This window comes from Ochotona princeps, chromosome 27, assembly GCF_030435755.1.
Source record: "Ochotona princeps isolate mOchPri1 chromosome 27, mOchPri1.hap1, whole genome shotgun sequence".
Classification (NCBI taxonomy): domain Eukaryota; kingdom Metazoa; phylum Chordata; class Mammalia; order Lagomorpha; family Ochotonidae; genus Ochotona; species Ochotona princeps.
This window is the reverse complement of record NC_080858.1, coordinates 5,057,413-5,084,697: the sequence shown is the minus strand read 5'-3', so window position 1 is coordinate 5,084,697 and position 27,285 is coordinate 5,057,413. Positions and strand designations below refer to the sequence as shown.

General features: G+C 48.0%; 1 protein-coding gene across 4 annotated transcripts in view; it reads left to right on the top strand.

The window, feature by feature from the left end:
• Nucleotides 1-10,787, top strand: part of RESF1 (retroelement silencing factor 1) — a 31,057-nt gene extending 20,270 nt beyond the window's left edge. For all 4 annotated transcript variants that reach the window (XM_058656066.1, XM_058656064.1, XM_058656063.1 and 1 more), the window contains 3 exons: nucleotides 2,095-7,922; nucleotides 9,298-9,381; nucleotides 10,565-10,787. In XM_058656066.1, coding sequence (XP_058512049.1) covers nucleotides 2,147-7,922; nucleotides 9,298-9,381; nucleotides 10,565-10,719 — 6,015 coding nt within the window. In that variant the 5' untranslated portion in view covers nucleotides 2,095-2,146 and the 3' untranslated portion in view covers nucleotides 10,720-10,787. The remainder of the gene's footprint in view (nucleotides 1-2,094; nucleotides 7,923-9,297; nucleotides 9,382-10,564) is intronic.
• The last annotated feature ends 16,498 nt before the right edge of the window (nucleotides 10,788-27,285 follow it).

Sequence of the window (27,285 nt, the reverse complement as noted above, 5' to 3'; positions counted from 1 at the left end):
TTCCAGCTGCCCTTTATCAACATTAGGAGAGCTTTTTTTATCTGTCTCCCACGCGGGTGCAGGGTCCCAAGGCTTTGGGCCATCCTCGACTGCTTTCCCAGGCCACAAGCAGGAAGCTGGATGGGAGGTGGAATAGCTGGGATACAAATCAGTGCCCATATGGAATCCTGGGTGTGCAAGGTGAGGACTTTAGCCTATAGGCTACTGTGCCGGGCCCTGGCACAGATAATATAAAAGCAAGGCTATTCAGTGTCAGGTAAAGGTTTATTTCTGATTGATGTATTTATTTGAAAGAGCAAAATCTTACCTACTGGTTCATTGCCCAAGTGACCTCAATGGCCAGGTCTAGGCCAGGAGGAAACCAGCAGCTAGGAACTCCATGTTGGCCTCCCATGTGGTGGCCCCATGCACATTGTCCCAGTGCTGGATTGGAAGCTGAGCAGCTGGGATGCTGGCCTCCTATACGGTGACGTGATCTGTCATACCACAACACATTCTGCCCTAACCCCGGCTCCAGAGCCATGCTGGAAGCAGCTTTTTTCAATTCAAGAGTGGTTAAGTGTTGGTGTGAATGAGGCTGGCACAGACTGATCCTCTGCAAGCACCAGCATGCCATATGGGTGCCAGTTTGTATCCCTGCTGCTCCATTCCAATCCAGCCCTCTGCATCCTCGGCTGCTCTCCCAGGCCACAAGCAGTGAACTGGATGGAAAGTGGGGCCGGCAGGATTAGAACTGGCGCCCATATGGGATCTCGGTGCCTTCAAGAAAAAGATTCAAGCTGCTATGCTATTGCACTGGGCCTGAGTCTGTTGATTTTAAAAGACGCTTTGCTTATGGATTAGTGCTTGTTTATGGCTAGCTATTGTGACAGAGTGCATCAGTGTGATAGTACCCCATAGCTGTGGGCAGGCTTGCTAAACTAGTTAAATGTTTTAACTTTGCAGAAACTTGGGGCTCCAGCAGCTTCCTGCACCCTGCCCTTCATGCTAAAGCAGTTTGGGCTTGTTGTAATTCCATGGGGAAGGCGCCCTGGCAGGAAATCAGGGCAGTTGGGAGGCAGTTAGTTCAGTTAACCGCTTCAGGTGTTGGAGAGCTCAAGATCCCCTGACTTGAGCCAGGCAGTATAGTGGCTCCTGCTAGGCAGATAGGCTCCTTTTTTATACTTGTGTCTGGCGTACTCTCAGCAATACTTTGTGAAGATGGGGTAACTGGGCCCGGCGGCGTGGCCTAGCGGCTAAAGTCCTCGCCTTGAAAGCCCCAGGATCCCATATGGGCACCGGTTCTAATCCCAGCAGCTCCACTTCCCATTCAGCTCCCTGCTTGTGGCCTGGGAAGGCAGTCGAGGATGGCCCAAAGCTTTGGGACCCTGCACCGGCGTGGGAGACCCGGAAGAGGTTCCTGGTCCCGGCATCAGATCGGCGCATACGGGCCCGTTGCGGCTCACTTGGGGAGTGAAACATTGGACGGAAGATCTTCCTTTCTGTCTCTCCTCCTCTCTGTATATCCGGCTTTCCAATAACAATTAAAAAAAAAAATTCTTTAAAAAAAAAAAAGAAAAGATGGGGTAACGTTGTGTGGATGCTTCCGCCCTGTTGTGTTGACATCCCATATGGATGCTGGTTCAAGACCTAGCTGATCCACTTCCAATCCACCTCTCTGCTTATGGCCTGGGAAAGCGGACATCCTTGGGACCCTGCATCCATGTTGGCAACCTAAAAGCTCTGGGCTCCCAGCTTCAAATCTGCACAGCTCTGACTGTTGGAGTCATGTGGGGAGTGAACCAGCAGAAGGAAGATCTTATCTCTATCTACTTTTAGAAGAAGGAATTGATACATATTTTTTTTCCAATGGAGTCCAAGCAGAAAGTGATTGTTATGTAGTGATAGCTGTGTTTTGTGATGATTTGCTGTCACACAGTGCATTTTATTGACTTTGTTGTGTCTTCGCCTTTACTGTTGCCCTTCTTCCTGAAGTAAAGGTGATGCTTGCATACTTTGAATCTTGAGGAATTTTGACAAACACAGTAACTGATTTCCTTGTAAAATCTGTGTAGGAAAAACAGCATTTCAATAAAAGGTCTTTGTGTCTTGCAGACCCGACGTTGACAACTGACTTTCGAATAGCTGTTGCCATAACAGATTAACAATGAATTGGAGCGCTAAGCCAGAGAGCGCGTCATTACCACCACAGTATTCTAAAAGCCAGCCTTTTCGACAGCAGTCTTCCTTGAACCAGCTTCAGGCGACATGCCAGAATTCCGTCCGCTACCCTGGGAATCCCGAAGCTTGCCTATACCCCAGTGACCCTTACACAGTGTCTCAGCCTTTACTGGATATCAGGAACTATAAGATAACGCGTCAAGTCCCTGTGTCTGATGTGTATAACAGGACAGTTGTGACTGCACACACTTCAGTAGAAAGAATGACATTTGCAAACATGAAAAGTACCAAGCAGCTGAACCACACTTCGCCACTGTCATCGGGAATCGCACCTAGTCCCTGGATAAACCCTCCCGTACGGACTTCCGTGTCCTCTCACATGGGGCAGAACACACCCCAGCACTCCAGCGTTGGCTTGGGGGCGCCAAGTGTTGTACACGCACTCCAGGGTCAACGGGTGATATCAGACAGCTATCAAGTGCGAGTGCCAGCTGTCCCTTCAAATGCTCTGAGAGAGCTTGTCACTTTCCAAGGAACCCAGGGACTTAACCAGTCTTTGCCGGAGCAACAGACTGATTGGCCGCAGCAGTATACATCCAATGACCTGACCTATTCGGATTACAGGCCGCTTCCAAGGCAGTTCAGTTACTCATCACAAAACTTTTTGCAGGATTCTGCTCTTCAGAAACACAGCCTCGAGCCATCCCCATCGTTACAAGTTCAAATGTTCCCAAATCCTTCACTGACATCACAGCCCAAGCAGGTGGAGGCAACGAAGTCCTATCACTGTGCTGCTCAGACCAACACCAGACTCCCTCCCCCTCTTCAGCCTCCAGTCCAGCCTGCTTACCCCTGCAGGTACGGAGGTCAGCCTTCGCACAGTGCCCAGCGGGTAAGCAGGCAGTTGGAAGGGCCACAGGGTCAGGAGACACATCCTTCCAGTATGCAGAAAGACATGTGTAGCAGCTTCCAACAGCAGTGGCAAAACACGAGTCATAATGACGTAACGATTGGCAAGTTCTGTAACCTGAAAATGAACACCGATGGGAGACAGCCTTACCCTGAGCCAGTTGGACCTAGCGTCCCTGGTGTTCAGGGCCCTGCTCAGAATGATCAAGACAAAAGGATAACTGCTTCCAATCCAAGTTCAGATCCAGTGCTGGATTTGCCCATGACCAAAGAAAAGCTAGTGAGAGATATTAAAACGTTGATGGAAATTAAAAAAAAATTTTCAGAGCTTGCAAGGAAAATTAAGATTAATAAAGACCTTTTGATGGCAGCAGGTTGCAGCAAGATAACAAATGCTTCTTGCAAGGAACCAGGTGAAACTTCGGAATTGTCTTTAAAAGAAACTGCCATCATGCAGCCCAACTTACAGGCTATGCCGATCGTTCCTGCAAACACAGAGGGTCAGCCAGCAACAGTGGTTCCCTCTGAGAAAACACTGAAAACTTGGCAGGTGAATCCCGGCCTTCAGGAGACACTACGGCAGACGTTAGATCAGCTCAGCCCCGCTCCACTAACTGCTCCCTGTGCAGAAGAGCGGCCAGCGCCGGAACAGGGTCATGATTTCAGAGTCATGACTTCTGTGAAGACAGTACCTCCTGATGTTACGCAGACAACACTGAATAAGGGCCAGTTGCCATCAGACAATTTTGTTGCAGTTGGACAAAATACCCTGGCCGTTTCTGAAGCAATTCCTGTTTCCCAGAGCGTGTCTTATAAGGCGTTTGTAGTTAAAAATAAACTGCTTCTCAATTTACTGACAACGAGTAATAAGACTGAGAGTACGTTATTAAAAGATGCCCCTAAAATGATTCCGGATTCAACATCAAGCAATTCTGAAATGAATCCCAATACCCAAGCCGCTGACAACCAGGTAACTTTGAAAACAGTACAAATTCCAAGTGTTTCCAATGCAGGTGCTGGGTCCTCAGAGAACTCTGTCTGCCTTGAGCAGCAGCCTTCTGCAGATGCAATATGTGGGCAAAATAAGTGTCCTGTGGAATTGTTGGCAACCTGTCTTTCTCTTTGGAAAAAGCAGCCACCAAAAACCATCGAAGCAAAGCAGTGTCATGAGTTAGAAACAAATAGAAAAGGCATTGGAATTTCCAAGACTACAGAAGGCTATGTCAGCTGTTCAGGTGTAGAAAATCCTCAAAATAAAGAAATTGGCTCCTTGCAAGATCCCGTAGTTTCAGCAGTAATACCGAATCATGAGTCATCAGGTATAAATGTGACAAAGGGACCAGAACTGCAAGTTGCAGTGGTGACGCCATTAATTCTTTCAGATGTCAAAACTTTGTCAGTGAAAGCGGTGACCGCTGACACTTCACCTGAAGCCATATATCCGGTCATCAAAGAAGGCAGTGTGTGTAGCTTACAGAGTCGCGTGGCCGAATACCCACAGCCACCCACGGCTTTGAAAGTCTATCTTGCCAGCCCCGTGGCAAGTACCGTGACATCAACCAAGGTTGTCCCAGTGACTCCAAAGGAAAAGCAGAACCTGACGGTCCCCAGGGGCTCCCAAGGCACACCAGATCCTGAGATGGGAAGGGATGAGTCGGGAGATGTGTGCTGCCCTGCCAGTGATAAGCAGACCTCGCCGCTGTCCACTGAGGAGAGGGCCATGTTGCAGATCGACAGCATTTGCTCCCTTGTCGAAGGTGATATTTCTTACAATTCTCAAATAGCAAAGATATTCAACGGCTCCCCTTTGAGAAAAGCGGAGCCCCATCAGGAAGAGACTAGTAGCAAACAACGAAAAGAACAATTAGAACCTAGTGCTGTAGATGCCGGATGTGATGTACAGGATGTGCTGGTGCAATGTGCAGGTGGTTCTGCTCCAGAAGCCAAGCCGCCAGAGCCAGTGCAGCCTCTTGGACCTTCCCCTGCTGAGTTCGTGGTACCCAGTGGAGCAGCTCCACAGGAAAGCAGTGGGGAGTGTGCCCAGAAAACAGAAAGCACAGCATCCGGAAGCACTCAGCAAGATGTCTGTGGTCAGGAACTCAATACAGGCAGTAGCTTGTCTGCCCAGGATCCTCCGAGCATTGAGCTGGATGATGACAAGACATCTGCCTTGTACCTGCAGGACCAGCTCTCAGAACTTCTAAGAGAGTTCCCCTATGGCATTGAGGCTGTGAACATGCATGAATGCAGCGCACAGCAGCCGGGGACGGCCAGCACCTCCGAAGAGTGCGCTGCTGCTAAGACCGATGGTGATGCCAGGGAGTCCACAGAACAAATACAGATCACAGTGTTAAGCTCAGAGGAGATGAAAGAACTGTTTTCTGAAGAGGATGAGGATCAGCCTGATGATGCAGTCAGGTTGGTAGAAACCCAGCCAGAGAAGTCTGTCCAGGAAGTCAAGAGCCCATGTTCCCCGGAAGCTCCAGTGAAAGAACAGCACCGTTCTGTGGCCCTGGACACAGAGAAGGACAGTATCCACTGCTGTGCACTGGGCTGGCTCTCCTTGGTCTATGAGGGAGTACCCCAGTGTCAGTGCAATTCCACCAAGGGCTCAGCTCCAATAGGAGAAAAAGGCAATGAGGATGAGGAGTGTCGTCTTCTGGAGCCCACCACCCATCCCCAGAGTGGAGGGGCCTCTGCTGCAGTGGCCCCCATTGCTTCTCCGAAAATGACCAGGACTTCTCTGGAAGAGAAAGACCCCTTTCCTGAAATAAAAGGCAGCACTGTGGAAAGTACATCCCAAATGAAGCAGAGTCCCTGCCCGTGGCCAGCACCAAAACAGCCTGGTGAGTTTTCTCCGCAGCGTGACAGCATCGATCTAAAAAGTGGACCTCCATCAAGGGAGGGCGGCTCGCTGAGCACAGAGCAGGCACTGCCTGATCAGTGTTCGTCCAGAAATAAGAAGAGCAGCCTCAAAGATCATTCTGGAATGAAAGAGAAGAGTTCATTGAGGACAGAGTGTGGGCTCACTGTGGGTCAGCTCCCACCTAAGCATGATCGCCCCCACATGAAAGATAGATCCCAGTTAAAAGCCAGCTGTACCCCGAGGCCGAAGCAAGAATTATCTGGTCACTCTTCGCCCAAAGGTGACAGTGCCAATACAAAAGACAGGTCCCAGTCCAAACAGAACAGCTCCTTCCGGACGAAGCAAGAACTACCTGCTCAGTGTTCACCGAAATGGGACGGCAGCAATAGCAAAGGCACATCTCAGTCCAAACAGAGCGGCTCCCTGAAAAAGGAACACGCATTAGCTGGTCACTGTTCTTCCAGACGGGACAGCAGCAGCCTGAAAGATAAAACCCAAATGAAGAAGGGCTCATCAAGGACAGAGCGTGGCGTGGCTGCTCAGTGTTCACCTAAATGTGATGGCCCCAGTGTGAAGGACAGATTGCATCCCAAACAGAGCAGCTCCCTGAGGACACAGCCAGAATTAGCCACTCCGAGTGCCCCTAAATGTGACAACAGCCAAAAAGAGAGATCTGAAACGAAAGAGAAGAATTTATTAAGAACAGAGCACAGCCCAGCTGCTCAGAGTTCACCTAAATGTGATGGCTCTAGTACAAAGGACAGATCCCAGCCCAAACAGAGCAACTCTGTGAGGACGCAGCCACAATTAGCCACTCCAGATACCCCTGAGTGTGATAAGAAACCAGATTCCTTGAATGATAAGGATAAAAAGGAACGGAAATTGAAATTCCACGTGGTGACTTTTAAGGCCAGAGAGTCAGAAAAATCATTTGGTGAAACAGCCCTTCAAGGAAGCCTGCAGAAGCGTTACAAACCATTAGCACCGAAAGCCACATTACAAACCATTGGCACCAGCCAAGAACAGAGTACCTCGAGTGGTGTTTGCATACGGTCACTATCGCCAGAAAAGACAAAATTGAAATTCAAAGCAGGTGGCTCCAGAGTAAAATATTTGGAAAAAAGGAAGCTAGATATGGGGAATATTGTGGGTATGGAGGTAAAGAAAAAGAGGTGTGAAGAGCAAGAGGAGAATAAAAGCAGCCCAAGTGTACCCTCACCACGTGGCACTTCATCAGGCCTGTGCGAGAGCGCCGCTGTTAAAGAACAGACAGCACCCACTCCTCCATCCTCAGACTTGAAGGCTGGATCATTAAAACCTAAGCGAGTCATAACAGCCAAGGAGTACTTAGAAAGACGGAAGCAGAAAGAAGCATTGGCAAGTAAGGCTTCCAAGGAAATCGGCGGGACAGGTGTGCCAACCGAGTCTGAGGCCACGGCAGCCATCAAGCTTCCAGCGCAGGAAGGGAGCTGTGGGAAGGCAGGGGAGAAACGGGCTGGTGGCGGATTGACTTCCAGTGAGCCCTTAAACCCTTCTGCAAGCCATGCCAAAAACCTCAAAAGCTCCCATTCTGAGGAGTCCAAGACACACACCATTGCAAAGAGCAATAAAGGAAAAGCTGATGGAAAGCAGCCTGACAGAATGGAGGTGGATCAAGGCAAATTAGACCAGTTGGCCAGTGCAAATGACACCGAAGCCAGCTTGGCACCTTCCCAGGCGAAGGATCAAAGAAAATTGTACCTGAACAGGGTTGCCTTTAAATGCACTGAACGGGAAAGCATTTGTCTCTCCAAGCTAGACAGTGCACCCGGGAAGCTGAGTGATAAGGAACAAAGTCCGCCTGAGAAGCCCAAAGTAGTTGTATCCACAGACAAAGCACACCGGCTGGAATTCAAGTTGTGTCCGGAAATGCTGTTGAAGAAGGCAAGCCCCAGGGGAGAGGACAGGGAGCCACAGCCTCGTGTGAAGGAGCAGGCCCCTGTGCAAGGTGCAGTATGTTTTTCTTGATTCTGCGTGTTAAGAAGTTGGAGGACAGGGAGCAGCTGGCTGGGAGAAATGCCGCCGTGTCACGCCACTTGGGGTGTCGTGAGGTTCCAGTTCACTGGCATCCTTTGTGGTGTGCCTATTGGCCGTTTGTGATAAATTGAAGAGAATTAGCAGTAATGACAAGACTTCTGTAAAATTGTTAAGCTTATCATATGTAATTTTGAAATTTAGTACCAAGAGGGTTCAGGTGTGAAGAATATCTCTTGTTTGTAAGTTAGAGAAACACCTTGTGTCTGTCATTGCAAAGGCCTTGGTTTTGATCACCTTTTTCCCCTCTTTGTACTTGGAATATTAAAGCAACCTTGTCAGTTGGAAGCTTGTCCTTAGTCTGGGGTATTTGGCCCTAGGCACTGTCACCTTTCTGTTCCTACATGTGGAAAAGGGTCAGTTTATTGCCATCTTTGAAACCATCGATGACAGTGCCAAAGATAGAGTTTTTTTTTTAAAGATTATTTTTATTGGAAAGGTGAATATACAGAGGAGGAGAGACAGAGAGGAAGATCTTCCTTCCAATGATTCACTCCCCAAGTGAGCGCAACAGTTGGAGCTGAGCCAATCAGGAGCCAGTAGCTCTTTCAGGTCTCCCACGCAGGTGCAGGGTCCCAAAGCTTTGGGCCGTCCTTGACGGAGCTGGATGGAAAGGAGAGCTGCTGGGATCAGAACCGGTGGCCACATGGGATCCCGGCGCGTGCAAGGCGAGCACTTTAACCACTATGCTATCACGCTGGGCCCCAAAGATGGAGTTGTAACCTCACAGCTGCTCTGTGTGGATGTGCAGATTGAGTGATGTCAGGATCCTAAGCCTGTGTACTGCTCGGTCCAGCGTAGGCTCAGGGTAGGAAGGCGACGGTGCATCGAGACACCCACATGGAAGAACTGAAAGGACTTCAGTTGCGTCTTGCTGTGCTTTTCTGAATGTATGTGTTGGACAGCATCAATTTGTAGGAGAAGCAGCGCATTTTATTGGAAGGTGATGCCAGTGTGTGATTTGTGGGAAACAGTCCTTTCACTTGGAAGCTGAGTCTTATGGCCTTGAGTGTCTCATGTAGTTGGGACACTGCGAGTTGCCCTTTAATGTGGTGTGATGTGCTAGTGTTGGGCCCTGCGAGGGAAGGGGCCCAGCAGCGTGGCAGGATGGTAAGCTTGGAAGACGGCCTGTTCGCCGATCTGGAGCTGTCTGAACACATGCACCATAGGTCATTTCCTCTCAGGCCCCAGGTGGGTTCTGTCATGTGTGGGTAAGATGTATCTGCTTGCCTTTAAAGATGTTTTCAACTTGAGTGACTTTCCTTGATAACATCAAAAATCATAAATAGTTTCAGGAATAAAAAGTACAAAAGAAGACTGGATAAAATGCTCAGCTACGAAGAAAAGAATGCAGGAAGCCAGCCAAGAAATAGGTAAAATTATTCTCTTTAAGTTTTTAGTTTGTTTCTCTGCCAGTCTCATGCACATTGCATTTTGCTCATGATACTGTTGTAAAATGATTTTTATTCATGTTTTTTTCTCATTCATCGTTTGGATGAATGGTAAGGGCGTCTTTTGTTCTGAGCTGTGGGCTGGGAAGCTTATATTTCCTTTTAACAAGAAAAACGCTCCTTACACCACATTGTAATTTTTTTTTTTTTTTTTTGCATCCCTGGGTGGGCTCGATTGTAAATATTTGAAGGAAGTGGAATAGCCTGAACACATATGGATGTCAGCAGTTATGGATGGAGAATTTACCCATTGAACCACCACAGCAGCCCCTATATACAACTTCTGTCTACAACCCTTGCTCCTTTTCTTTTTTTTTAAATACTTATTCATTTTTATTGCAAAGTCAGAGATACAGAGAGGAGGAGGGACAGAGAGAAAGATCTTTTATTCAATGATTCACTCTCCAAGTGACTGCAATGGCCTGAGCTGCGCTGATCTGAAGTCAGAAGCCTCTTCCAGGTTCCAAGGCTTTGGGCCGTCCTTGACTGCTTTCCCAGGCCACAAGCAGGGAGCTAGGTGGAAAGTGGGGCTGCCAGGAGTAGAACCGCTACCATATGGGATCCCAATGCATACAAAGCAAGGACTTCAGCCGCTATGCTACCACGTCAGGCCTTTTTTTTTTTTAAGATTTGTTTATTTTTATTGGAAAGGCAGATTTACAGAGAAGCATCTTCTATCCATTGGTTCATTCATCAAATGGCTGCATCAACCAGAATTGAGCCAGGAGCCAGGAACTTCTTCCTGGTCTTCCATGCATGCATGTCCAGCGTCCCAAGGCTTTGTCCTGTACTGTTTTCTCAGGCCACAAGCAGGGTACCGGAGGGGAAGTGGAGCAGCTGGGATACAAACCCTTGCCCACATGGGTTCTAAGGCATGCAAGGCGAGAATTTAGCCACTGGGCTATCACACTGAGTTCTATTTTCAACTCCTGCAAGTGAATGCACACTTTCGCTCTGAGTTTTGTTTTTGGCTTTTTGATGTGAGAAACCAAGAGAATGAATTCCCTTATGCTGATTCAGTTTCTAAATGAGAAGATGAGCAGGCTCCAGGCCAGGATGGTACAGACCCCATAACAGTAAGTAACTGTAACTTTTATTACCTTAGATGTGAATCCAAGACTTTCTAAAAGAAGCACCAGTGCACCTGGATTTGAGCCACTGCAGAACTCTGGGAAAGACTCGAAAGTGACATTTCAAACCTACAAGCAGATGTACCTGGAGAAGAGGAGCAGGAGTCTGGGCAGTAGTCCTGTGAAATGAGTACAGCAGGTGACCAGAGCGCCCTGCTGCAGAGCCTCGGTTGCCACAATAAAGATGTGTTGGTCAGATTCTGGCTGCCGCCTAAGGTTCCCTGTTTCATGAATACTGCCTGGGAACTCTGGGTAAACGAGCATACACAGATGGTGCCTGTCACGGAAGCCATACTGCGCCTGAACTTCTGTGTGGTTGAAGCAAGCTTGCCATGTGACAGATGTGTGCAAATCATCCTTGGAAGCGCTGCCTGCGTGTGCTGAGGGGGGAGTGTCACTCGTGGTCTGGTTTACCAAACTGCGCTTGTCCGTGCGTTCTCATTTCTAAGCTACATCAACAGAATTTATTTTTTAAGAAATACTCACTGTGAATGTCAAAGTATCCTCTTATGTATTTTATATATAATTGTCAACTCTTTTCAGAAGCCTTGTTTTCTACTTGTAAAACTGAATGCAATTTTTGTATTCTGTTTTCACATTACTTTTCGTACTTGAAATAAACATTTATTTTTTTAAGAAACCCACAGCAGCTGCCACTAAAATCCTACTGGTTTTCTTTCTTTGATTTTCTGTCCACACATCAGCAAGTATAGTCTGTAGGTGTAGAGTTTCAGATCATGTTCAGTTGAGAGGACAGAAGATTTTGACTAAGTGTCACATTCAAGATGTCATTAATTCAGTGTTTCCGGGTTTGCACTATCTGCTCATTTGAAAGGCAGAGGGAGTTACCACAAGAGAGAGATTCCAGAGTGTGTTTGTATCCTCTGCTGCGCTCTGCTTACACCCCCCAAGAGCTGAGGCTGGGCCAGGCGGAAGCCAGCAGCTAAGATTTCAGTTGAACTTCCCTTGGCTGCTTGAGCCGCTGTATGCTGCCACCCAGGATGTCACTGCCAAGAAGTTTGAGTCCGAATTAGGCTAAATCCAGACCAAGGCCCATTGATAAAGGGCATCCCAAGCAGCAGCATCACTGCAGGGCCGCCTGCTTGTGGTGGGTACCTTTTTTTTTTTTCAGTTGCAAAGTCAGATGTACAGAGAGGAAGATGCTCTGTCCAATAGTTCACTCCCCAAGTGATCACAATGGCTGATGCTCCAATCCTAAGCCAGGAACCAGGAACTTCCTCCAGGTCTCCAATGTGGGTGCAGGATACCAAGACTTTGGGCTGTCTTCAACTGCTTTCCTAGGCTACAAGCAGGGAGCTGGATAGGAATCGGGGCTGCTGGACCCAGAACCAGCACCCATATCGGATCCCAGCGCATTCAAGGCGAGGACTTTAGCCGCTGGACCATAACTTCATTCTGTAATGATTATATTTTTATTTCAAAGGTTTTAATTGGTTGTAGCTCAGGATGAGGAATTTACCTGTAAAGAGAACGATTCTTGATGAAAGACTGAAGGTGACTCCTGGAGACTATTTTTGTGAGAACTGAAAGATAAAAGGAAATTTGAAGAAATGGAAATTGCAGTAACAGATGCAGATTACTTTTAGAGAAAACATGGTTACATGCATCAGCATGTTTTGTACAGCTCATTTGTAGATGTTTGCCATACATGCCTAAAACCAGAAGGGTTTTATTTATTGTTGTTTAATGTTTTATTTTTGATGATTTTTGCATAGTTGACCGGGTGAGAAGGGTTAAGGACTAGGAGAGTGTGGGTGAAACCACTGTTTCCCAATCTTTCCCCTCTTCCTGTATCTGTGGGAAATGGCAAAATTAGGGGGGAAGCCACACCCACCTTCCCCAGGACCCGGGGATAGGGAATGGCCACCCAGTACCATCCCAGAGTACCCGACAGGGTCTGCTCCAAGGATTCTGCTCCAGTGGCTTCAATAATTCTGAAATGTGCATCTCACTGATCCAAGTATGAGGGAAATCCTTCAATGTCCATTGGCTGGCACAGTCCTCTCCAAAGTCTCCATTTACCCAGATATTTTCTTTCAATGCTTGACTGGGCAACTGGGCAGTTGAGCAGTTTGTTCAGCTAGGCCTGGATCACATGCTTGCCAGTGGAGTCTATAGCCCACCAGGGGAGTTTCTCAAGTTCCCCTACCTGGCCCACTCCCAGACCCAAATCTCTAGCACCAGGGCCTGAAAAACAAAACTATAAATCAACATAGAAGTGTAAGAGTGTTTTATAGACCATTGCCTCAATGGATTCTTGAGCTTCACTTACATTGTTACGTATTCTTTCTATTGAAACTTCTAAAGGTCATTTAACACAATAGATCATTAATTACATGTGCCAAAACAGAAACTCAATATAATCAAGAGGCAAGAAGCCCAGGCAGTGTGGCTTCCCTTCTCAGACCCAAGCCATTTGTCCTCAGTCAACTCCCCAGGCTGTCGTTAAAGTTGGTGCGAGACTGGCATTCTTTCTCAGCTGGGAGGCTAGGATGTGGATTCTCTGTCACTGGGCTCCCCATCAACTTGTGACCAGATAGGCAAGTTACTTTATCTGGACCCTGGGAACACCTACCTGGCACACTCTGGATTCTTCTCTGGGCTGACCCAGTACCTCCTGCTCGCCAGCTTCCTAAAGTCAGATATACAGAGAGAAGGAGAGATAGACAGGAAGATCCTCCATCTGATGATTCATTCCCCAAGTGAATGCAATGGCCGGTGCTGCTCCGATCTGAAGCCAGGAGCCAGGAACTTCTAGGTCTCCCACATGGGTGTAGAATCCCAAGGCTTTTGGGCCATCCTCGACTGCTTTCCCAGGCCACAAGCAGGGATCTGGATAGGAAGTGGAGTTGCCGGGATTAGAACCGGCGCCCATATGGGATCTGGGTGCGTTCAAGGCGAGGACCTGAACCATTATGCTATCACACTGGGCCCCAGACTTTGATTTTTAAACCTAGTAATCCACGTAATGAGAACTACATTTCCATTATTCAAAAAAAATTCTTATTTATTTATTTGAGAAGCAGAGAGAAGAACAGATAGGCACAAAAAGACAGAGATCTTCTGCCAACAGGTTTAATCTCCAAATTCATACACTAGCCAAGAGCTCAGAACTCAGTTTGAGTCTCAAACATGAGTGGTAGGTGCCTCCCACGGTCTGCCTCAGCAGGAAGCTGGAGTGGAGAGCCAGGGCAGAAACCTGGGCGCTCTGTTATGGGATGTGGGTTTCCCAAGCAGAGTCTTGCCTGCTGTGTGGAATGCCCATCCTTTTGTAGGGAATTCTTGTCCAGGAAGATAAGCTTGGTAAACTCAGCATATGATTGCTTGTTGCTATATATCAGAAGGTAATTTACAGGAGCAATTCTCCTATTAAGATAACTTGCTTGGATCAAATGCTTGCCGTAGCAAAATCCTCTTTTTCTTGTTGGAAGGTTTTCCCAGGTATCTGCATTAGAAGATCGTCCTTGAAGCACTGGAACCTGGACATCAAGCCCTTATCCTTCCCTGGTGTGCCACCTGCCTATCTTCTGAAACGCGATGTCTATCAGGGTGGCCCACCCTGGCATCAGTGAAGCTGCCACTTGCAAAGCCTGTGTGCCCTCTGGGCACTGATTCTAGTCCCAGCTACTCTGCTTCCAATCCTACTGCTTGCTAATGCACCCAGGAGAGCAGCAGGAGAGGCACCAGCTGCCTGGGACCACAGGGGAGCCCCACTAAGGTTCCTGGATCATAGATTTTTCCTGACGCGGCCTTTGCACGTGCAGTCGTTTGGGAAGTGAAACCGAAGGGAAGATCAATCTCTCCTCTTTCTCTCAGTCTTTATTCTGTAGTGCTACATTTCAAGTAAATGGATCTTACGGTAACAGACTATGGATTTCAAAGTATTTTTTTTACAAACATTTTTTAAAGAATTAAAACATTTTTAAAGATATTTTAAAAATTTATTTTTATTGGAAAGGCAGATCCACAGAGAAAAGAAGAGTGACAGAGATCTTCCATCCACTGGTTTACTCCCTAGAAGGCTGCAGTGTCTATGAGTGAGCCAGCCCGAATCCAGGGGCTTCACCTGGGTGTCTCACATAAGTGGCAGAGGCCCAAATAATTGTACAGTCCTCCACTGCTTTTTTTCAGGTCATTAGGGAGTTGGATCAGAGGTGGAACAGCTGAGACTTGAACCAGCACCCACGTGGGATTGCTGCAGCCCTGCCTCAGATCTCCCATGACTCTGCATTGTTCTGAAGGTCATTGCCGTGGCCTTAACACTACTCAAGGCACTGCTTTCTCTGGCTCCTATCTGTATCAACGCTCACCTCTCTATACACACACACACATAATACCCTCTCCCAGTCTCTCATTGTTGTACAGCAGCTCTGCTCCTTTGGTGCTCCACATTCCTGGTGCACTCAAGGCTTTCACATTCACAGATCTCTTCCTAGGCATATTTTTCCCTCTGCCCTTTTTCTACACTTTGTTCTGCTGCCCTAATGCACACTTCTAGACTTCTGCTGAGACAGCACTTCCCGGGACAGTCCCTGGCTGTGCAGCCTGGCTTGGCTTCTTGCTTTGGTCATTTTCTTTGCACTCTGTCACCTTTTCAGGGCACACGCTGACCTCTGAGTGTCCCAGCCATGCCATCTTTTCAGGGCGCACGCTGACCTCTGTGTCCCAGCCATGCCACCTTTTCAGGGCGCACACTGACCTCTGAGTGCTCCAGCCTGCACTGCATGGTTTTGCTGTGGTCTGTCCTCTCGGCTACTGTTTTCTCTGTCCACCCACCACAGAGAGGTGCTCCAGGGATCTCTGCAGAGCGGAGCTTCTGCACCAGGGACCGGTGTTGTGGCACCATGAGTTAAACCACTGACTGTGATGCCAGAATCCAATATGAGTCCCAGCTGCTCCATTTCTGATCCAGTTCCCTTTTGATGCCCTTGGGAAAGCAGTGGAAGACAGCACATGTGCTTGGGCTCCTGCACCCACATGATGGATGGAGTTTGGGGCTCCTGGTTTCAGCCTGGTGCAGCTCTGGCTATTTGGCTATATAGGGAGTTAAAAGCTCTATATCTCACCTTCCACTCTCCCTAGATACTCTGTTTCAGGTAAATAAATCTTTAAAAAAAAAAATCTTCATCTACATCCCAGTGTTTTTCTTCACCATTGTCCTCTCAATACAGGACAGTATGTTAAAACCGTGGACTTCTTCCCCATGCTGGAGTTCTGGTAGATACGTATCTAGACAAATGTTCCAGAGGCCCAGCGTGCGAAATACTCATCTGTCCATGGATGGACTTGGATGCAGGAAGTGCAGTAGCCATGAGACTTTATTAAGGTCTTGAAAGAGTGGGTGTCTAGTGAGCAGACATTCCTGGTGCAGTTACAGCGATTTATTTCCCAGTCCATGGGCCACTCCCCTGGTTCCTCATTGGCTGAGGACTATGGGTGTACAATCTACCAAAACAGATGTTGAGTATATTTCATCATTTCCTTACAAGATCATCTTTCTCCTTCCTTGGATAGTATTGTTCCTTTCTGTGAGCTGGCCACTCTTACCATCCTGCTTGCCCAGGGTCTTTCCAGATTGCATGCATGCACTTGAGCAGTTGCTACATTTGTGAGCTATTTGTGCAAGCTCCATGGACTTTGACAGTTGCCACATCTGTAAGCCATTTACCCAAGACAGTTTATAGCAATTTTCTGTTTAGTCCTCTGTGTTGAAATGGGCCACCATATGTTTTCTTGCACTCAACTACAACTACTTGGAGGTAAAGATGTGGAATAGTTCCAATGTCTGGATTTTTTTTTAAGATTTATTTGTTTATTCGGAACTCAAAGAGAAGGCAAGAGAAAGAGAAATAATCTGTCCACCAGTTCACTTTCCATATGGCTCCAGCAGCCAGGTTTGGACCAGGCCAAAGGCAATTACTTCATCTGAGTCTCCCACATGGATGGGAGGGTACAGCGGCTTGGGACATCCTCCATTGCTTTTCCAGGCACGTTAACAGGGAGCTGGATTGGAAATGGAGCAGTCAAGACAGAAACTAGTGTTCATGAGGGATGCCAACAGTTCAGGCTGTAGATTTGCCCAGTGTGCCACAGCACTGGCCCTTTTAGGCAAGGAGATTCCCCAGTGGAATCTTGGCTTGTTATTCTGGGTGACCTGCCATCCTCATGATGTTCCCCCATTGACCCTGTGTGGGGTTGGGAGGCCTGGCACTCAGGGAGTGGTTCCTCTGAGGAACACTGAGGTACTGTCCCCTCCTGCAGGCTGGGGTAAGCACCAAGTGTCAGGCCTCCTCTTTCCTTCTTCTGTAGGAAAAGGCAAATGTTGGACTCTGTCATTTCAAAAATCTGTATTATCATTCAATTCTTGAAGGGGTTAGGCACCTAGAAGATTTGGAAAATTCAAATTTTAAGATCAACAGCAAATCCCTACACTCTTTTAAAAAATGTATTTGAAAGGCAGAATTACAGAAAAGAATGAGAGATCTTCCATTCACTGATTCATTCCCTCAAATGGCTACAATGGCCAGAGCTGGGCCAGGCCAAAGCCAGGAGCCTGGCTCTCCCATATGGATACTTGGCCCATCTTTCACTGCCTTCCCTGGTGCATTAGCAGGGAGCTGCATTGGAAATGGAGCAGCTAGGATGTGAACCAGCACCCATAACTCTGCCGTCTGTAGAAATTAGCTGACTCGGGCCCGGCGGCGTGGCCTAGCGGCTAAAGTCCTCGCCTTGAAAGCCCCGGGATCCCATATGGGCGCCGGTTCTAATCCCGGCAGCTCCACTTCCCATCCAGCTCCCTGCTTGTGGCCTGGGAAAGCAGTTGAGGACGGCCCAATGCATTGGGACACTGCACCCGCGTGGGAGACCCGGAGGAGGTTCCAGGTTCCCGGCATCGGATCGGCGCGCATCGGCCCGTTGCGGCTCACTTGGGGAGTGAATCATCGGACGGAAGATCTTCCTCTCTGTCTCTCCTCTGTATATATCTGGCTGTAATAAAATGAACAAAATCTTTAAAAAAAAAAAAAAAAAATTAGCTGACTCATCGAAGTCCCATAGGCACTGAGAGGAAGGGGCCTGGGCTAGTAAATGGATGTACATCTCAAAGAGGTAGGGGGAAATTTTACTATAAAGTTATCTGAAGAAAATGTTTTATGAATTGGGGGAGGGGGGAATTTAATCTCTTCTTTCATTTTCAAGAGGGAGAACAAAGCTTTGGGTTTACGAACGAAGCTCTTGGTTTACCCTTACCCAGACTGAACAAATGTTGGCATTTGGCTGAGTCGGCTTGTGTTTCCTTAACTTACTTCTCTCTCTCTCTCTCTCTCTCTCTCTCTCTCTCTCTCTTTTGCACTGAAGTCCAAACCCATTTCTGTGTCCTCTTGAACCTTGGCCTCACTCACTTCCTTTCCTAACCCTCCTCGCTGCTGGTGTACTTCCTTCCCACTGTAGCTTTGTCACTTCGCTGCTGCTCATTTTCACAGTTCTCAAATTAGAAAAATGTCTATCTTGCGACGAAGAATGTGGGACGACAACGGTTTCATTACCTCTCTGTCCCCATCCTGGAACAGAAAGGGAACTGCCGAAAGGGTCCCCAGCAAAGATGAGATGATGTTCCACTGTACCCTACCTGTTTCTTGGGATGGATCCAAACTCCTGGCCGGGCCTGAGCAGCAACCTTGAATTTTGTCTCAGGGATCCCAAACACAGTCCACTGAGAGCTGGTGCAGGAGAACTCTAGTCACATGGGAATGGGTGCCTGGGCATCAGATCTCTCTGCACCTCCCTGCCTGTTCCTGGGACGTCCCCCAAGCCCTGGTGTTCAGTTGGAAAGTCCCCAGCTTGGGGCTGGTGCGGGGGGAAGGGATGTGTGTGTGAGAGAGAGAGAGAGAGAGAGAGAGAGAGTGTGTGTGTGTGTGTGTGTGTGTGTGTGTGTGTGTGTGTCTGTGTACGTGCAGTGGCCATAAATAGCAACAGGGAGAAAATGAACAACAGGTGCAGTTGGTTTGTCAATTACTCAGAGTGTTACTTCCACATAAGGACATAAGGTTCAATAAGGAAATAGAAAGATGCGGAAGGCCAAGGCCGCGTCATGTGTCCCCAGCATCTTCCTCCCCTGGTGTCAACATGCTCGACAGCCTCCGACCTTGTGTCCTTCATGGTGGCCATTCTCTCTGTGGAGTCAGGGACCCTGGGCATCCCCCAGACCTGGTATGAGTGCCATAGTTCAAAACTAGTCTCCGAACAGTACTGAGTTTGTGCTGGAGCTTTCTAAAGGCCACATGTCCGCTGTCTTCAGCAGGCTAGACACCAAAGAGGTTTGCAGATCTGCCACACAATGCCTGTCTTCTCAGTGAAAATTATGGGTTTGGGAAAACATAGATTTTGTTTGTTTGTTTAATAAAAATGGGTTGCTTGCATTTATTGCTGCCATTTTAAACAGGAATTAATAACTACTTCAAAGTTCTTAGTTTGCATTTATAATGTAGTAAAAACAAATATAAACTGCAAAGAAATGTCCAGTGGAATCCCCAGCAAATTTTATTTATTTATTTATTTTTTAAGCTTGAGAGTCAGAGAAGCAGAGAATGAGAGAAGCTTATTCATTCCCCAAGTGCTGCAGGAGTTCAGGGTTGGGCTGGACTCAAGCCAGGAGCCAGGAACTGAGTCACATGGGAGGCAGCTACCCAGCTGCTTGAATCATCACCGCAGCCTCCCAGGCTGTGTGTGAGCCACGATCCAGGGCCAGGAATCAAACACCAACTCTGCCAAGGACCAGCCTGTCCTAGCCAGGCTTCTCACTGCTTGGCTGGATACTAGCCCCTTCAAAACTTTTTTTTTTTTTTTCAGTATAAATCATGAAAATGCATCAAATTGAGTTTTTCCTGAGCTGGAACTGAGAATTGCTGTTAATGCAGCACCTGCTATTCTGCCTCCCTGAAGACTCATCCGTGTTCATTTTCTGTAAATGACAGGTATCCTTCCTCTGATCATGTTTCCACTCCCAGAAATTGTTTTACCACTCATTCTCTCATCAGTTGTTGCTGTATAATGGTTTACCTCCAGTTTTTGGTTTTTGGTTTTTGTTTGTTTTAGAAAACTATTCATTTGAAAGGCAGATAGCATGTGAGAGAGAAAAGCGAAGTGAGAGGGAATGTTCCAACTGCTGGTTCACTCTCCAAAGAATAACAACAGCTGGGGGTGGTGAAGGTGTGGCCTCCTCAATCCAGGACACTTGTGTGGGTTGTGGGACCCCAAGTATTAGAGTCCTCTTCTATTGCCTTCTAGGTGCTCCCTAGCAGGAAGGCACAGTCAGGAGTGGAAATGGGGTTCAGACCCAGCACTGTGACATGTAATGTGGGCACCCCAAGCAACGCCTTATAACCACTCCAGTACTGGCCCTTACCCATCACCCCAACGCCAGCCTCTAGTCTTATAGGACCAAAGTATTAAAAAAATAGAGTGATACAACTTTCTAAAAAGTGGTAAGGAACCCGATAGATGCTTGTCATTCCTGAAATTATAAATGGCATTACCAATTTTTTTCTCTTTTAATATTGCCCACACACATGTGTCAGTGAAGGTAGGGTGGCAGATTGAACAGCCGGGTCTGTTACTAGAAGAAAGGTGACTTAGGCTGTTCCTAAGCTACCACTGTGTGTCCTTTGCTTACCACAGGTACAGGCCCTCGGGGAAGGATTTAAAAGCAAGTAACCTTTTTGAGAGCTGACCTCAGGAAACCCTGGTAGTGAAAGCCCGAGCCTAAACGGGAGAGGGAAGGCTATTAAGAAGAGCTGATGTCACGACAGCTGCTCAGTGGCTAACTGCAGCTTAATCCTGCAGGGCCTCTTCAGGGCAGAGCACACTTCAGGGATGTGCTGTGGGGTGGGTGAGGGAGCTGACACATTTAAATGTCCACCACCTCCAGTCATTGGACGGACATCCGGTGCTGGGGGAGTGGCTGAATTCCAGCTGCCAGGGAAATCTTGACAGCTGGAAGTCAATGGGGCTTGGCCTCTGGAGGGAGGAGCAGGGACACACACCAACTGAGGAGTCTGCAAGACGCTGGGGAGGAGAGCAAAGCTGGCTTTCCTGGCTCCATCCTAAGTTGGAAACCTAGGCCCGGGCACCAGCACGCACCCGAAACCTTCCCTACTCCACCATCACACTTTGTGCTCTGCCAGCCTTCAAGTCCCTGCCAAGGCACATGTGACTGAGCCCTCTGCTACCTGGACAGACACCCTCTGCCTCCCCTCAGAAGGCTGGTATGAGTGCATTTCCACTGACCAGACCGCTGATCTGATCGTGTATTTGTGCCAGAGGTGCTGAACTTCTCACCCCACACTCACACGCTGGCTCCTGGTGTTACACGACTCTCGTGGCTCTGCTATCTAGAAAGCCTTATCGCTGCTCGGGCAGCAGATGGAGTAGTGTGTCCCATTTCTCTCCCAAGCCCCACTCAACTCTCACCCCAGGCACAGCACTTTCCCAGTCCTTCCAGGTACAACCAATCGAGCCAGGCGTCGGTATCCGGCAGTTACTCCTGCTATCGGCTCAGCCTTCAAACCCTATGGAGCGCCAGTGCCAGGTGCTGTGAGTCCACCCCAGGAAATGTGAGCTCCTCAGTCAGTGCGCCCAAGTTTCTAGATTGCTTTTGACTCTCAGAAACTGCCTCGTGAATGTTTGTGAGATGAAGTTGAGTCAAGGCCTTGCTCACAAACCCCATTATTTTTTTTTTAAAGATTTGTTTATTTTTATTATAAAGTCAGATATACAGAGAGGAGGAAAGACAGAGAGGAAGATCTTCCATCTGATGATTCACTCCCCAAGTGAGCACAACGGCCGGTGCTGTGCTGATCCGAAGCTAGGAGCCAGAAACTTCCTTCGGGTCTCCCACACGGGTGCAGGATCCCAAGGCTTTTGGGCTGTCCTGGACTGCTTTCCCAGGCCACAAGCAGGGAGCTGGATGGGAAGTGGAGTTGCCGGGATTAGAACCGGCGCCCATATTGGATCTGGGCACGCTCAAGGCGAGGACTTTAGCCACTAGGCCACGTGTCGGGCCCAAACCCCATTATTTTGCTATCGAACTATCTTTAGAAAGTTCACAGGAAATGTATACAATGGAAAAAATCGTGCATAGATTTCAGTTTGTTTTTGCACCAAGATAAACATCTATTTTCTTTTTTTTTAAAAAAGATTTATTCATTTTATTATAGCCAGATATACACAGAGGAGGAGAGACAGAGAGGAAGATCTTCCATCCGATGATTCACTCCCCAAGTGAGCCGCAACGGGCCAGTGCGTGCCGATCCGGAGCTGGGAACCTGGAACCTCTTCCAGGTCTCCCATGCGGGTGCAGGGTCCCAATGCATTGGGCCGTCCTTGACTGCTTTCCCAGGCCACCAGCAGGGAGCTGGATGGGATGTAGAGCTGCCAGGATTAGAACTGGCGCCCATATGGGATCCCGGCGCATTCAAGGCGAGGACTTTAGCCGCTAGGCCACGCCGCCAGGCCCAATAAACATCTATTTTCTGTTTGAAGTACCCTCTCTATGAGGCCAAAGATAAGAGAAGGATTCATTGTTGTTATCCATTTAATGCATGCGTTCAACAGTAATTTTGAACTACAAAGTGGGTTTTATTTAGTTGTGTGGATCTATCTCATTGGAAAGCGTATATACGCTCCAGAGAGCTGCCTTGCTGTCCCGCCTTTCATCCGAGTCTTATTTCATTTGCAGAGAGGACTGCTCAAAATGAGCTGCCCTCCTCTGGATCGATTAGTAAAGGAAGGAGTTACTCCAAGTGCCGAGACTGGCTTGGGGGCTGATGCCAGGGATGGAGGAAGGGGCTGTGGTTGTTCGGTCTGCCCTGAAGCCAACTTGGCTTCTGCACTTGTTTGATGCACCTGCTAAGAATTATTTGGAAAGCCCAAACTCATCAGAACAGATGGTTCCTGGTTGCCACATCTTTGCTGCTTTGGGATTAACTGAGCACATTGTGCAGAGAGCTCCTGACCCTACCACTCGAAGCGGTTCAGTGAGGATCCCTTCCAGCTCTGATAGGAGATCCCTAAGTCATCTCATGAATCTAGTTTCTTCTGTGATCCGTTTCATCTTCAGGGCCCTGGAAGTCAGCTTTGAGGACCCACACCTCATCCTTGTCCCATTTTGAGAACCACATTTAAACAGTGTCATCGTGAATATTTGTATTATTTTCGACTGGGATGGGTTTTGTAGACCAGCAGTTTGAGCTGCTAGCTTCTTCCATGGTCTTCCAATAATATGTTGTAGCAGTTGTGCTGTAAGCCGAGTGCTCATTATAAACAGCAAAGACCATCTGCCTGCCTTTTCACAATCTTTGCCAAGTATTCCCCAGCCCACACCTCATGCTTTGCAGGCTGCAAACTCAGTCAGAGCATCCAAACCTGACAGCCGGGAATGATGGGCTTGCTTGGGTCTGAAGTGACGGGGGGGAAAGGTAGTAGACACTGATGCCAGAGACTACACGGTACAACTGCCAGGTGCTCTCTCACTTCCAAGAACCGGACAAAGCCCTTAAGCCACCTGATCACAGATTAGTTAAACACGGGGTGAATGGAGAAAAAGTGACTGAGCAGACAGGCGTCTGGGCTGTCTTGTTTTAACCCATGTGTCCCAAACTTTCAATTTTGCAACTACTTCAGTTCAGATTCACCATAAGTGTATTTATTATTCAGTCTAAGTCTTTTCAGGTGTCCCCTCTACAGAAGAATGAGGCTTAAGGAGTAAATGGCTTCACTGTCTGTTGTGTCACAAAGGTGACTTATGAAGAAAGTTCACAGCAGGCCAGACATATGGCACAGCAGCCAGGTAGCCTCTTGCCTACATCTCAGGTGGAAATGCAGGGCTCAAGTCCATCCTGCTGAGATCCAGCCTCCTACAGATGAATGCCTGGGAGGTGGCAGGTGATGCCACCTGCATAGACGATTCAGGTGAATTCCTGGCTCCTGGATTTGGCTGATCCATCCTAGATGCTACAGGTATTTGGGAAATAAACCTGAAGATGGAAAAGGTCTCTCTTACTTGCTTAAATAAACATTTATTAAGCTCGTGGAAAGTAGAATGAAAACTTGTTTATTTTTCCTAGCTGTAAGCAACTGCCTAGATTGCGTTGTATCTAGGCAAGTGTTACACTGCTGGGAGAAAAGTAGCAAGTAGCTGGCGGGCATTCTGGGTCTGGTTAATGCCAAATGTGTGCCAGCATAATTGCTTATTTTTTTTTTTTAAGCTGAGTGGGGAAGGCGGAGAATGCTGGGCTGGGACATGCCACCCAGCTCCAAAAGGGGGTGCTACAGATTGTCCGGGGAAGGGGGTCTGAGGAGGTATTGGAGTGGGAGAGCCAAGGGCGTGTTTGACAGGGAAGGAATGTCCTCTGGGGTCTTCCCTGATCTGGCCTGCTGCACTCGCAGTAGGTGAGAGAACTGAGACAGAAAGCTTTAGATAAGGGATACTGGATGGCATGTCTGGGTAAGGCCAAGGCACTCATTCATGTGGGAGACCTAGACTGCCCACTGGTGCTTGCAAAAGCTGGGGCTGGGGGCATGCCTTGCTGCCACAGTAACCACCTGTGAGTGTTGGAGCAGGACTGGACCAATGTCGGACTGTGCCGCAGCACCCACCAGAATACCGCCAGAAAGCTGGGTCTGGGGATAGATTCTACAGGGAAGTTGTGGGCAACCGCCAGTTTATGAGGAGAAGTGGGAGTGCTGATGGGCCGAGCCAGGCTGGGCCGCAGAACTCAACTGACAGGAACCCACCTACACTTGTGAGAGCTTTGGCTAGGAAGAAGACAGGCTGGACCAGACTGTAGCAGCTGCTGACGGCATGCGTGTGGGCTGGGTTTGGAGTCCAGCTTGACTGGGCTAGGCTCCGGGACCTGCTGGTGCTCGTGAGCGCCAGAATGGGTGAAGAACAACAGGCCAGGCTAGACCACAGCACTTTCTGAGTCACATGGGAGCTGAGTCTGGAGGTAGGCCAGGCTGGGCCAAGCTGGGCTAGGCTGTCACACTTGCTAGCAAGTGCCAAGACTGGGTGCAAGTCAGGTCAGGCTGGACCATAGTACCCTGTGGCAGGCATAAGATCTGGGGCTGGGAACGTGCCTGGCAGGGGAACTGTGGGTACTATGACTGGTGAGCATTTTAGAACCCGGGGCTGGGCAGGCCAGGCTAGACAGGGCAGCAACACCTGTCAGCATATGTGAGGGCTGCGTCTGGAGGCCAATTCAGGCTGACCTAAGACATAGCACCCATTTGTGTGCACAAGAGCTAGATGGGGTGTAAGCTGGGTTCAACTAGGCCACAAAAATGGCTGGCATGTACAAAAACTGGGGATAAGGGTAGGCCTGGTAGGGCTTATCAGGGATCATCTGGACTAAGTCAAGGCACCTGCTCATATGCATGAGGATGGGTTGGCCTGGGAAAAGTCACAGAACCTGTCATTTTGCAGAAGGTATGGGGCTAGAGTGGAACTGACCAGGCAGCTTGCTTCCACTGGTATATTCATTGGCTGATTCAGGTGACGGACTGAACCTGACCTTGAACTGGCCCCTTTTAAGTTAACTTTACTTACTTTCCTTTTTTTTTTTTTTTAATTGCTTGTTTATTTGAGAGACAAAGAAAGAGACAGAAGACTCCTATCTTCTTGTTTATTTCCTAGATACTGCAGCAACAGGGCTGGAGCAGGTTGAAGACAGGAGTCGAGAACTCTGCCCAAGTCTCCCACGTGGGTGACAGGGACCCAAGTACTTGAGCCATCACCACTGCCTCCTAGAGTGTGCAGAACAGGAACCCAAACCAGGAGCTGAAGCTAGGTAGGAAAGCCAGTTACTTCACTGTAATAGGTGGAAATCCGAACCTGTTTTTTTCATCAGTATGCAAAATGCGTGTTCCTACTTGGTTATTTTTGTCTATTTTTATTTATTTATTTATTTATTTATTTATTTATTTATTTATTTATTTATCTGAAAAGCAGAGTAGCAGTGAGAAAGGTAGGAAAAGCAGTCTTCTGTCCATTGGCTCACTCCCCAGATGCTCACAGCACTTGGGACTGCCCAGGTTCCACAAGGAGCCAGGAAATCCATCTGGGCCTCCCAAGAGGGTGGCAGGAAACTAGGTACTTGGATCATTACCAGACACATGAGCAAGAAGCTGAAGAAGAAATAAAGGGAGGACAGCATTGTGGCATAGCAATGAAGGCCACCACCTACAGCACTAGAACCCCATATGGGTAGCTGGTTCATGTCCCATTGGCTTCATTTCTAATTGCACTTTATACTGATGGTCTGGGGAAAACAGCAGCAGATGACTCGTGTATGTGGACCTCTGTCACCCATGTGGGGAGACCCAGATGAAGCGACTGTCTCCTGGCAGCCTGTCCCAGTGCTGGCTGTTGCAGCCATCTGTTGAGTAAATCAGTGGGTCGAAGATCTGCCTCTGTGTGTGTGTCTCTTCCTGTCTCTCTCTGTTACTCTTAAAAATAAATACATAAATCTTTTTCAAAAAAGAAAGAAATGAAAGCCGGACTCAGTCCCAGGTCCTTCAGTGTGGGTTTCATTCTTCAAATGGCTGGGCCCCTATACAGAATTTTTTTTATAAGATTTATGTAGAAGGACATTGTGACCCTAGACGGTCAGCCCGGATTGATTGGATAACATTTGTATGAGAACAACTGGATGGATGCCATTTGTGTGACTGATTGGCTATCCTTTATATGAGAATAACCCAATGGATATCTTTTGTATAACTAATTGGATGTCATTTGTCTGAGAACAACTGAGTGGACAGCATATGAATGAGAACACTTGGTGGGATATACAAAACAAAAGAGTTCCAAACAAGGGTATAGAAACAGTTGATGGGTTCTGTTGATAAGTTCAATACCTCCCCCCCTTTATCCTATATGACCCTAGGTCTAAAAAGTCTGATGCCATTAATAAACTTTGGCTTTCAACCATCAGTTGGAGTCCACGCATGTTATTATAGGCTCTGTGCATCAAGTCCATCGCTGCTGGACAGCGACAGATTTATTTTATTTTTATTGGAAAGTCAGATATACAGAGAGAGGGAGAGTCAGAGGAAGATCTTCTATCCGTTGATTCACTCCCCAAGTGGTTGCAATGGCCAGAGATGAGCCAATCTGAAGTCAGGAGTTTATTCCAGGTCTGCCACACAGATGCAGGGTCCCAAGGCTTTGGGCCGTCCTTGACTGCTTTCCCAGGCCACAAGCCAGGGAGCTGGATGGGAAGCAGGGTGGCAGGGATTAGAACCGATGCCCATATAGGATTTTGGGGCTTGCAAGGTGAGGACTTCAACTGCTAGGCTACTGTGCCAGGCCACGATACAGAATTTTTTAAAAAGATTTATTTACTTATTTGAAAGGCAGAATTAGAGGGAAAGATCTTTTGTCTGCCGATTCCTCAAATGGCCACCACAGCTAGGAATATGTCAGAAACTCCATCTGGGATTCCCGCACAGGTGGAAGGGGCTCAGGCACTTAGGTCATCTTCCACTGCTTTCCCAGGTGTTTGAACAGGGGATCAAATTGGAACTCCAGCTGGTACTCCTAAGGCACAATGATATCAGAGGTGGCAAGTTAAGTCGCTGCACCACAGTGCTGGCCTGAAGGAGTGAGAACTTCAGGAGA